Consider the following 13,070-nt stretch of genomic DNA (forward strand, 5'->3'; position numbering starts at 1 on the left):
ACAGAACAGCTTTCTGAGTTCTATAAAGGTTCCCAGAACATTTAATTAGGTCGTGGGAACAGTGTGGATACATTACAAGAGAAACTGTAGGTTCCCAAAACACAAAATATGACATTCATTTAAGTTAGGTTGCACAGGACATTCCCTTAATGTTGCAAGAATATTATTGTGATATTCACGAAAGTTGCACAGAACATTCCAACAATGTTGTATAATGTTCCACAATTTCCAAATAAGTCAGTTTTTATGACGTTCATAGCATATTTGTTTTAGTTTAACATAATATTCCATTGATGCTCACACAATATACAATTTACCTTGTTGGTGGTCCTCAGAACATTTCAAGAACATTTAGAAAATGTTATATTACATTTTGACCCAATATTACCACAACATTCTCAGCATACAAATTTGTAGCTCCTTAAAGCAGATTGGAATACATCCCCATTATTTGTCTTTCCAGATTTAATGGCAATTCACATTTGAGGACTGTATTGTAAGCCCTACAAGGTGATATACTGTAGACACACAGCATTTTAATTGAATTCATTGGACATTTGAACAAACACAACCATATTATTTACATTTCATATGTTGACAAACTGCACATTATTTCATTCATAGGACATTTGAACACGGTGTTATAAGTATGCAGCATATGAAGAGGATGGGAACATTTTAATAACTCAGAAATTGTGTTCTGTGTCCAGATTGACCATATTAGACTGAACCCCCCCCGCAATGCCACAGTTTAATCCCACATATTCTTTAACCATGTTTATTTTGGAGACAAAAAACTATGAAATTGAGGCTCAGATATAATCTACTAAAAGAGAGGATGTCTTTATTTCGTCCAGATTGATAAATCCAGTCAGAAAGGCAGCCAATATAATTCCTACTTTGAGACGCTTGATATGGTCCTCCCTGTCTTATTTTTCATGATCTGAAAAGCAAAAGATCCTAGATCAGCACTCATAGTCTTGGATACCTTGTAAATATGGGCCCAGAAGTACGCAGCATATAAAGAGGATGGGTGAAGTGTTGGTGAATAACCCAGTTACCAGTATTTCCCTGGGTTAGCTATGTCTAAGAAGGCAAAAAAAAAGGAAGCATGGAATTCCTGATTGACCATACTGCCATGGCTATATACTGAACAAATAATATGTAAGAGAGCTTCCATGGTGGCGCAGAGGTTATAAGACCTGGCTTGGGAACCAAACATTGCAGGTTCAAACCCAACATATCAAGTGTAAATAAAGTGCCTTCAGAAAGTATTCAGACCCCTTGACTTTTTCCACATTTTGTTAAGTTACAGCCTTATTCTAAAATTGATTAAATCGTTTTTTCCCCTCATGAATCTACACACAATACCCCATAATGACAAAGATTTTACATATATATATATTTTTAAACATGTTGGTAGAAATTGTAGCTAATTTATTTAAAAAATATAAAGAAAACATTTACATAAGTATTCAGACACTTTACTCAGTACCTTTGGCAGCGATTACATCATGTAGTCTTCCTGGGTATGATGCTACAAGCTTGGCACACCTGTAGTTGGGGAATTTCTCCCATTCTTCTTTGCAGATCCTCTCAAGTTCTGTCAGGTTGGATGGGGAGCGTTGCTGCACAGCTTTTTTCAGGTCTCTCCAGAGATGTTCGATCGGGTTCAAATCCGGGCTCTGGCTGAGCCACTCAAGGACATTCAGAGACTCGTCCCGAAGCCACTCCTGCGTTGTCTTGGCTGTGTGCTTAGGGTCATTGTACTGTTGGAAGGTGAACTTTTGCCCCAGTCTGAGGTCCTGAGCGCTCTAGAGCAGGTTTTCATCAAGGATCTCTCTGTACTTTGCTCCGTTCATCTTTTCCTCGATCCTGACTAGTCTCCCAGTCCCTGCAACTGAAAAACATCCCCACAGCATGATGCTGCCACCACCGTGCTTCACCGTAGGGATGGTGCCAGGTTTCCTCCAGACGTGACGCTTTGCATTCAGGCCAAAGAGTTCAATCTTGGTTTCGTCAGACCAGAGAATCTTGCTTCTCATGGTCTGAGAGTCTTTAGGTGCCTTTTGGCACTCCAAGCAGGCTGTCATGTGCCTTTTACTGAAGGGTGGCTTCCGTATGGCCACTCTACCATAAAGGCCTGATTGGTGGAGTGCTGCAGAGATGGTTGTCCTTCTGGAAGGTTCTCCCATCTCCACAGAGGAACGCTGGAGCTCTGTCAGAGTGACCATCGGGTTCTTGGTCACCTCCCTGACGAAGGCCCTTCTCTCCCGATTGCCCAGTTTGGACGGGCGGCCAGCTCTAGGAAAAGTCTTGGCGGTTTCAAACTTGTTCCATTTAAGAATGATGGATGCCACTGTGTTATTGGGGACTTTCAATGCTGCAGAAATGTTTTTGTACCCTTCCCCAGATCTGTGCCTCGACACAATCCTTTGACCTCATGGCTTGTTTCTGCTCTGACATGCACTGTCAACTGTGGGACCTAAATCATGTCCAATCAATTGAATTTACCACAGGTGGACTCCAATCAAGTTGTAGAAAAATCTCAAGGATGACCAATGGAAACAGGATGCACCTGAGCTCCGTTTTTGTGTCTCGTAGCAAAGGGTCTGAATACCTATGTAAATAAGGTATTTCTGTTTAAAATTTTTAATACATTTGCAAAGTTTTCTAAAAACCTATTTTCGCTTTGTCATTATGGGGTATTATGTGTAGATTGCTGAGATTCTTTTTTTTTTTTTTATCCATTTTAGAATAAGGCTGTAACGTAACAAAATGTGGAAAAAGTCAATGGGTCTGAGTACTTTCTGAATGCATTGTATATCAAATGAACATATATTTTATGATGTCCTGACAGTGTTCTCACCAGACTGTTCCCACAACCTAATGAAACATTCTGGGAACCTTTAAAGAACAGATTAAATGTGTTCTAGGGACGTTCTTGCAACATCACGTAAATGTTTTTTTTACAAACATTCTATAATTATTAGCACGACTGGAGAGTTTTTGTCTTATTAGAACATTTGCCGCGACCTAACGAATGTTCTGGGAACTTTCACAGAACCAATTTTGGTTTGCTGGGTGTGCTGTCCTGTGGACCACTGCTATGTATGAGTGTGTTTGAGTAAAAGTGAAGAATTTCTCAACATCTGACATTGACTTGACCTTTTATGATATTTGTATTTATTTTAAGAGCCCACTCACTGCAGTATACACGTCTTTACATTCACTCACCTTGAATCACATTTTTTTCTTCCAAATGGATGTTATCCATTAAAATCCAGGAGAGCCCTGTACAAGTGCCTTGCAAAAGTATTCATCCCCCTTGGCGTTTTTCCTATTTTGTTTCATTACAACCTGTAATTTAAATGGATTTTTATTTGGATTTCATGTAATGGACATACACAAAATAGTCCAAATTGGTGAAGTGAAATGAAAAGAATAACGTGTTTAAACATAAAAAAAAAAAAAGTGGTGCGTGCATACAGTGGGGAGAACAAGTATTTGATACACTGCCGATTTTGCAGGTTTTCCTACTTACAAAGCATGTAGAGATCTGTAATTTTTATCATATGTACACTTCAACTGTGAGAGACGGAATCTAAAACAAAAATCCAGAAAATCACATTGTATGATTTTAAAGTAATTAATTAGCATTTTATTGCATGACATAAGTATTTGATACATCAGAAAAGCAGAACTTAATATTTGGTACAGAAACCTTTGTTTGCAATTACAGAGATCATACGTTTCCTGTAGGTCTTGATCAGGTTTGCACACACTGCAGCAGGGATTTTGGCCCACCCCTCCATACAGACCTTCTCCAGATCCTTCAGGTTTCGGGGCTGTCGCTGGGCAATACGGACTATCAGCTCCCTCCATAGATTTTCTATTGGGTTCAGGTCTGGAGACTCTAAATGTCTCTAGTTCCTAGCTTTGTTTCGGTCGTGTCATTAAACACCACTTACGAAAGGAGGTTGTTGGCCAAGATCTCGCGATACATGGCCCCATCCATCCTCCCCCTCAATACGGTGCAGTCGTCCTGTCCCCTTTGCAGAAAAGCATCCCCAAAGAATGATGTTTCCACCTCCATGCTTCACGGTTGGGATGGTGTTCTTGGGGTTGTACTCATCCTTCTTCTTCCTCTAAACACGGCGAGTGGAGTTTAGACCAAAAAGCTCTATGTTTGTCTCATCAGACCACATGACCTTCTCCCATTCCTCCTCTGGATCATCCAGATGGTCATTGGCAAACTTCAGACGGGCCTGGACATGCGCTGGCTTGAGCAGGGGGACCTTGCGTGCGCTGCAGGATTTTAATCCATGACGGCGTAGTGTGTTACTAATGGTTTTCTTTGAGACTATGGTCCCAGCTCTCTTCAGATCATTGACCAGGTCCTGCCGTGTAGTTCTGGGCTGATCCTTCACCTTCCTCATGATCATTGATGCCCCTCGAGGTGAGATCTTGCATGGAGCCCCAGACCGAGGGTGATTGACCATCATCTTGAACTTCTTCTATTTTCTAATAATTGCGCCAACAGTTGTTGCCTTCTCACCAAGCTGCTTGACTATTGTCCTGTAGCCCATCCCAGCCTTGTGCAGGTCTACAATTTTATCCCTGATGTCCTTACACAGCTCTCTGGTCTTGGCCATTGTGGAGAGGTTGGAGTCTGTTTGATTGAGTGTGTGGACAGGTGTCTTTTATACAGGTAACGAGTTCAAACAGGTGCAGTTAATACAGGTAATGAGTGGAGAACAGGAGGGCTTCTTAAAGAAAAACTAACAGGTCTGTGAGAGCCGGAATTCTTACTGGTTGGTAGGTGATCAAATACTTATGTCATGCAATAAAATGCAAATGAATTACTTAAAAATCATACAATGTGATTTTTTGGATTTTTGTTTTAGATTCCGTCTATCACAGTTGAAGTGTACGTATGATAAATATTACAGACCTCTACATGCTTTGTAAGTAGGAAAACCTGCAAAATCGGCAGTGTATCAAATACTTGTTCTCCCCACTGTATGTATTCACCCCCTTTGCTATGAAGCCCCTAAATAAGATCTGGTGCAACCAATTACCTTCAGAAGTCACATAATTAGTTAGATTGCACACAGGTGGACTTTATTTAAGTGTTGCATGATCTGTCACATGATCTCAGTATATATACACCTGTTCTGAAAGGCCCCAGAGTCTGCAACACCACTAAGCAAGTGGGACCACCAAGCAAGTGGCACCACGAAGACCAAGGAGCTCTCCAAACAGTTCAGGGACGAAGTTGTGGAGAAGTACAGATCAGGGTTGGGTTATAAACAAATATCCGAAACTTTGAACATCCCACGGAGCACCATTAAATCCATTATTAACAAATGGAAAGAATATGGCACCACAACAAACCTGCCAAGAGAGGGCCACCCACCAAAATTCATGGACCAGGCAAGGAGGGCATTAATCAGAGAGGCAATAAAGAGACCAAAGATAACCCTGAAGGAGCTGCAAAGCTCCACAGCTGAGATTGGAGCATCTGTCCACAGGACCACTTTAAGCTGTACACTCCACAGAGCTGGGCTTTAATGAAGAGTGGCCAGAAAAAAGTCATTGCTTAAAAAAAAGTAAGCAAACACTTTTGGTGTTCGCCAAAAGGCATGTGGGAGACTCCCCAAACATATGGAAGAAGGTACTCTGGTCAGATGAGACTAAAATTGAGCTTTTTGGCCATCAAGGAAAATGCTATGTCTGGCGCAAACCCAACACCTCTCATCACCCTGAGAACACCATCCCCACAGTGAAGCATGGTGGTGGCATCATCATGCTGTGTGGATGTTTTTCATCGGCAGGGTCTGGGAAACTGGTCAGAAATGAAGGAATGGATGGCGCTGCTAAATACAGGGAAATTCTTGAGGGAAACCTGTTTCAGTCTTCCAGAGCAGACTGAAACAGTGACGGGACGGAGGTTCACCTTCCAGCAGGACAATGACCCTAAGCATACTGTTAAAGCAACACTTGAGTGGTTTAAGGGGAATCATTTAAATGTCTTGGACTGGCCTAGTCAAAGCCCAGACCTCAATCCAATTGAGAATCTGTGGTATAACTTAAAGATTGCTATACACCAGCGGAACCCATCCAACTTGGAGCTGGAGCAGTTTTGCCTTGAAGAATGGGCAAAAATCACAGTGGCTAGATGTACCAAGCTTATAGAGACATACCCCAAGAAACCTGCAACTGTAATTGCAGCAGTCTCTACAAAGTATTGACTTTGGGGAGGTGAATAGTTATGCATGCTCAAGTTTTCTGTTTTTCATGTTATTTCTTGTTTGTTTCACAAGAAAAAATATTTTGCATCTTCAAAGTGGTAGGCATGTTGTGTAAATCAAATGATACAAACCCCACAAAAATCCATTTTAATTCCAGGTTGTAAGGCAACAAAATAGGAAAAATGCCAAGGGGGGTGAATACTTTCGCAAGCCACTGTACATGCACACACCCTCTGGAAACAGATTTTGCTTTTAGAAGGAAAATAAATGGCCTTGGAAGGGCAGACAGATTTGTGTACTGCACAAGTAAAGCCTACACATGCACACACAGCCTCACCCATACACAACAGAGCAGTGTGATAGCACTGTGTGCTCCTGTGCGCTAGGAGCTTGGTAATCTGGAGAAAAGCAAGCAGATAAACACAGCGCTATAATACAGTATTAGATTTCTCCACAGATATGAGAATAAAGGCTTTAACTGAATCTGCGTTAACACGGACATGTCCTCTCTCTGATCTCTCAACCCTCCTCTCTTCCACTGGCCGTCAATGGAGGAATGGTTGTGATATGTCACGCCATACTGCAGCATACCATGATTACACAGCATCACATCAATATGACACAAGAGGGACACAGTGATCTGAGGAAAAGCAGGGAAGGGAGGGGGAGAAGGAGGGTGGGAAGAGAGATGGAGGGTGTGAGAGAATGAGGCGGGGAGCCTGCCATGCCAGGGAAGAAGAAGGGAGCTGGAGAATGAGGAAGAGAGAGAGTGCAAGAGGGAAAATGAGATAATGAGATAAAGAGAGAGAGGGCCGGGGACACGTGAACGATGGGAAGGCAGCATGCTGAGTGTAAATCACCATGTTTGGCTTGAGGATCTAATTACGGAGTAAAATTGACGCACTGACTGCAGATGACAATTACAAATAAACAGACAGGGCTGGGATGCATTGATTTAAACTGACCACATATGACAGACAGAGGGAGAGGGGGATGGAGAAAGGGATGGAGAAAGGGTTAGAGAGGGAGGTGGAGAGAGGGATGGAGAGGGGGGTGGAGAGAGGGATGGAGTGGAAGGTGGAGAGAGGGATGGAGGGGAAGGTGGAGAGAGGGATGGAGAGGGGGATGGAGAGAGAGGGGGACATAAGAAGGAAAATAGATTTGTGCCTCACAGCGTAAACACAAGCACAAGCTGACATAGAATGTGATTGCAAAGAGGTTCTGCAGTCATTTCCATTTCTAGGAATATATGAAAACATAGGATAGGACATATACACGCACGCACACACACACACACAAGCACAATCATGCGCAAACACGAGCTTTGATTGACCCATTCTACCCCCCTCCCCCTCAGACAATCACGTTAAGAAGCACACATTGAAGATCATAGATGCACTTACTAATCCATTTCAGAGACTGATGGAGACTGGGGGAGGCGGGCAGCTGGAGACGTTATCCTCAGTATTCTGCTCACATATGGCCCACATAAAAGTAGCAGAAACATCCAACGTATCAATCAACAGCTGTGAAATCCCATAACAAAATGGCCGAAAGACCTAGAATGAAAATCGGAGCATAAACATGCTGAACATTTGCCAGCAAGTTGGCACGGGCACTCAGAGCTGCAACATAAGTCTTCGCATGTGAAAACATCCTACATGTAGTATAATATTGGTTTGTTACAGGGGAATCTTGACTCAGCGACATAAGTCTTCCTCCATCAACTCACAGAACAGAGGGTGGGGTCTAAGATGACAAGGTGTTAAATACATAGATCATAATACCTCTCAGGCTACCCCTTAGTTACTGTAGGTCAGAATGAGATAATAGAAAAATCCCTAAAATGTTGGAACTGATCATGCGTATCAGATGTGAATCCAATATACACTCATTGGCCGGTTTATTAGGTACACCCATTTAGTACCGGGTCGGACCCACCCGTTGTCTCCAGAACAGCCTGAATTCTTCGGGGCATTCTACAAGGTGTCGTAAATGTTCCACAGGGATGTTGGTCCATGCTAACGCGATGGCATCATGCAGATTGGACGGCGGTACATTCATGCTGCGAACAGCCCGTTCCATCTCATCCCAAAGATGCTCTTTTGGGTTGAGGTCTGGGGACTGCGCAGGCCATTTAAGAAAACTGCACTTGTTGTCATGTTCCAGGCAATGTTTTTCCACTCCTCAATTGTCCAGTGTCGGTGATCGTGTGCCCACTGGAGCGGCTTCTTTTTGTTTTTAGCTGATAGGAGTGGAACCAGGTGTGGTCGTCTGCTGCAATAGCCCATCCGTGACCATGGTCAACGAGTTGTGCGTTCCGACATGCCGTTCTGCACACCACTGTTGTACTGCGCCATTATTTGTCTGTTTGTGTCCCGCCTGTTAGCTTGCACAATTCTTGCCATTCTCCTTCGACCTCTCTCTCTTTTCGCCCACAGGATTGCCGCTGACTGGATGTTTTTTTGTTTGTCGCACCATTCTCGGTAAACCCTAGACACTGTCGTGCGTGAAAAGCTCAGCAGGGAGGCCGTTTCTGAGATACTGGATTAGGTGCGCCTGGCACCAATGACCATACCACGCTCAAAGTCACTTAGGTCACTCGTTTTGCCCATTCGAACGTTAAATCGAACAGTAACTGAATGCTTTGATGGCTGTCTGCCTGCTTTATATAGCAAGTCATGGCCACGTGACTCACTGTCTGTAGGAGCGATCAATTTTCATGAGCTGGGGATGTACCTAATAAACTGGCCAGTGAGTGTATATTTCTACTTCCTGTTTGACATGAATCAGAAATATGTTTCAGTACTCATGTGTGCGCAATAAATATTTATAGATTTTCAATTGTACAAATGAATTGGACAAATTATATCTTCGTAATAGCAGCTTATCAAACACATTACCTGAGACTGAATGAAAATACACACACTGCATAGTGTTAGTTTTATGCTGGCGAGACCTCAGCCTGGACACATCATCCATACATTACTGAGGAAGAGATAGAGCGAGGAGAGGGAGAGTGGGAGAAAGGAGCAGCTTACACTCCCTCCCACTGGGATTGCACACAGTAGATCAAAGGAGAGAGGGAGAGACCCTGGAGGGAGAGAAGGAGAGAGGGAGAGAGAGAGAGATGGGTCACAGGGAGAAACAGGAAGGAGATAGTGTCACACCCTGACTTATGGGACTCTATGTTGAGTCAGGGTGTGGAGATCTATGTTGTTATTTCTATGTTCTCATTCTAGGTTGTGTGTTTCTATGTTTGGCCGGGTGTGATTCCCAATCAGAGGCACCTGTCGCTCGTTGTCTCTGATTGGGGATCATACTTAAGTAGCCTGTTGGCAATCAGTTGTTGTGGGATCTTGTTCCGTGTAGAGGCTTGTATTTGTGTTTAGCCTGAGGACTTCACGTTACGTTGTTTTTGTTCGTGTGTTTATCTTTAAAATAAACATGTATGCATTTCAAGCTGCGCCTTGGTCTGACCCGTCCTTCAACGAGCGTGACAGATAGAGGGGAGTGGTATAGAGGTAGAGAGAGATGGGTAGGGAAGAGAACCAAAGAGCAGAGGAAAATGTCTTCTACACTCTTATAAAAAAGGGTTCCCATAGGAGAACCCTTTTTGGTTCCATGTAGATCCCTCTGTAGAAAGAGTTCTACATGTAACCAAAAAGGGTTCTTCAAAGGGTTTTCCTATGAGGACAGCCGAAGAACCCTTTTAGGTTCTAAATAGCACCTTTTTTTAAAAGAGTGTACTGTGGGAAGTAAATATTGCATATGATTAGTGTGTGGGTGGAGGTGAGTAGGCACACTGTATAGAATCAATATAATACCTCTCCTCAAGGCGGAGACTGCATGCTGGACTACAGTACTAGGCAGCCATGTTAGAATCTCCCTGTCTGGCTGATCATGGTGGCAGAGGTGAACACCGCTTTCACAGAGGCTTTAGAAGTCAGACAGCGTGCAGGGATAAAGCCAGCATGTTCTCTGCTATGGATAGCTGCCAAACTCCTAGTGAGGGGGAGGCTCACCAGTTTGGACTGTCAGCCATTTTTAGACTCTCAGACAGCAGAATACTGAGTAGTTTCGAAGAGTAGACTGATATTGAAGAATGTCTCTGACCTACTATTATGGATCATGGATGACCAAGGAGCTGTTACACTGTTATGTGTATGTTAAAAAAAAAATCTGTAAATTAATTTGGTTAATGTGAACAGTTTTGTCTCGTATTAACACTGGAATGTTCAACCAGACTGTAATTTTCTGTCTCTCTCTCTTCTTCTCCTCTCTCTCTCTCTCTCTCTCTCTCTCTCTCTCTCTCTCTCTCTCTTTGTCTTTGTCACTGTCTATCTCTGTTTGTGTTCTCTTCCCCTCCAGGCGGATGCTACCACCAGTTTCCTCCGTGCGGCCCGTTCAGGGAACCTGGACAAGGCTCTGGACCACATCAAGAATGGAATAGACATCAACACATCCAATCAGGTACATCAGAGATCCCTCACACTGCCCAAGGTCACTGTCTGGTACACAGGGACTCCGGACAAGAGAGTTTATGTGTTGTCCTATAAAACATTTATTTCATCAGACTTTATTAAGATGAAATTATAGATGTGGTTTTTATAGATGACATTTGTTTTAGGCCAAACACAGTCATTAACAGTCAAGTCTAGCCTAGATAAACGTGTAGTTTCAAGGTTCATTGTCTCAGTTTGTGTGTGTGTGTGTGTGCATGCGTGTGTGTGTGTGTGTGTGTGCGCATGCATAACCATGTCACCACATTGCCGCCTGTGTTCCTGTCTCATGCCACTCCAGCCGTGTTTACTGTGGCACTAATGCCAGTCATTCACAACCTTAATGAAAAAATGTTTATAATGAGCCGTATAGCCAGACCCTCTCTCTTCTCCTCCCTGCTCCTCTCCTCTCCTCAATCTGTCCCATAGCACCCTGTTGCATCATGAGTAGCACAATGTTTAAATAACATCATCATGTAAAGAATAGCTGAACATGTATTTTTTGTTTCTGACTCATCTCGTATGGCAAGTTTTGTAACACATACAGAACATTTGTGTTACAGCCTATTTGTGGGTGAACGCTAGCTCAAGTGGAATTTAATTTGTTATGTACACTGCTCAAAAAAATAAAGGGAACACTTAAACAACACAATGTAACTCCAAGTAAATCACACTTCTGTGAAATCAAACTGTCCACTTAGGAAGCAACACTGATTGACAATACATTTCACATGCTGTTGTGCAAATGGAATAGACAACAGGTGGAAATTATAGGCAATTAGCAAGACACCCCCAATAAAGGACTGGTTTTGCAGGTGGTGACCACAGACCACTTCTCAGTTACTATGCTTCCTGGCTGATGTTTTGGTCACTTTTGAATGCTGGTGGTGCTTTCACTCTTGTGGTAGCATGAGATGGAGTCTACAACCCACACAAGTGGCTCAGGTAGTGCAGCTCATCCAGGATGGCACATCAATGCGAGCTGTGGCAAGAAGGTTTGCTGTGTCTGTCAGCGTAGTGGCCAGAGCATGGAGGCGCTACCAGGAGACAGGCCAGTACATCAGGAGACGTGGAGGAGGCCGTAGGAGGGCAACAACCCAGCAGCAGGACTGTTACCTCCGCCTTTGTGCAAGGAGGAGCACTGCCAGAGCCCTGCAAAATGACCTCCAGCAGGCCACAAATGTGCATGTGTCTGCTCAAACGGTCAGAAACAGACTCCATGAGCGTGGTATGAGGGCCCGACGTCCACAGGTGGGGGTTGTGCTTACAGCCCAACACCGTGCAGGACGTTTGGCATTTGCCAGAGAACACCAAGATTGGCAAATTCGCCACTGGCGCCCTGTGCTCTTCACAGATGAAAGCAGGTTCACACTGAGCACATGTGACAGCCGTGACTGTCTAGAGAAGCCGTGGAGAACGTTCTGCTGCCTGCAACATCCTCCAGCATGTCCAGTTTGGCGGTGGGTCAGTCATGGTGTGGGGTGGCATTTCTTTGGGGGGCCGCACAGCCCTCCATGTGCTCGCCAGAGGTAGCCTGACTGCCATTAGGTACCGAGATGAGATCCTCAGACCCCTTGTGAGACCATATGCTGGTGCGGTTGGCCCTGGGTTCCTCCTAATGCAAGACAATGCTAGACCTCATGTGGCTGGAGTGTGTCAGCAGTTCCCGCAAGAGGAAGGCATTGATGCTATGGACTGGCCCGCCCGTTCCCCAGACCTGAATCCAATTGAGCACATATGGGACATCATGTCTCGCTCCATCCACCAACGCCACGTTGCACCACAGACTGTCCAGGAGTTGGCGGATGCTTTAGTCCAGGTCTGGGAGGAGATCCCTCAGGAGACCATTCGCCACCTCATCAGGAGCATGCCCAGGCATTGTAGGGAGGTCATACAGGCACGTGGAGGCCACACACACTACTGAGCCTCATTTTGACTTGTTTTAAGGACATTACATCAAAGTTGGATCAGCCTGTAGTGTGGTTTTCCACTTTAATTTTGAGGGTGACTCCAAATCCAGACCTCCATGGGTTGATAGATTTGATTTCCATTGATAATTTTTGTGTGATGTTGTTGTCAGCACATTCAACTATGTAAAGAAATAAGTATTTAATAAGATTATTTCATTCATTCAGATCTAGGATGTGTTATTTTAGTGTTCCCTTTATTTTTTTGAGCAGTGTATTTTTCATCAGTACTTTGGTGAATGGAAGGGAGTTCAGTTTGTACACGTAACCACTGGCAGGGAGCCCATGCTTAGGGCAGCTTGGGGAATGCACACCCACTCTGGAAGCCTACAGCCTGCAGTCTGCTA

The 13,070-nt window shown here is 43.9% G+C and overlaps 1 protein-coding gene across 3 annotated transcripts in view; it reads left to right on the forward strand.

Moving 5' to 3' along the window:
- LOC121582560 (ankyrin-1-like) overlaps positions 1–13,070 on the forward strand; it is a 101,977-nt gene that overhangs the window by 38,621 nt on the left and 50,286 nt on the right. For all 3 annotated transcript variants that reach the window (XM_041898439.2, XM_045225237.1, XM_045225238.1), the window contains exon 2: positions 10,626–10,727. In XM_041898439.2, the coding sequence (XP_041754373.2) occupies positions 10,626–10,727 (102 nt within the window). The remainder of the gene's footprint in view (positions 1–10,625; positions 10,728–13,070) is intronic.

The sequence above is a fragment of the Coregonus clupeaformis genome, chromosome 15 (assembly GCF_020615455.1).
Source record: "Coregonus clupeaformis isolate EN_2021a chromosome 15, ASM2061545v1, whole genome shotgun sequence".
Taxonomy (NCBI): Eukaryota; Metazoa; Chordata; class Actinopteri; order Salmoniformes; family Salmonidae; genus Coregonus; species Coregonus clupeaformis.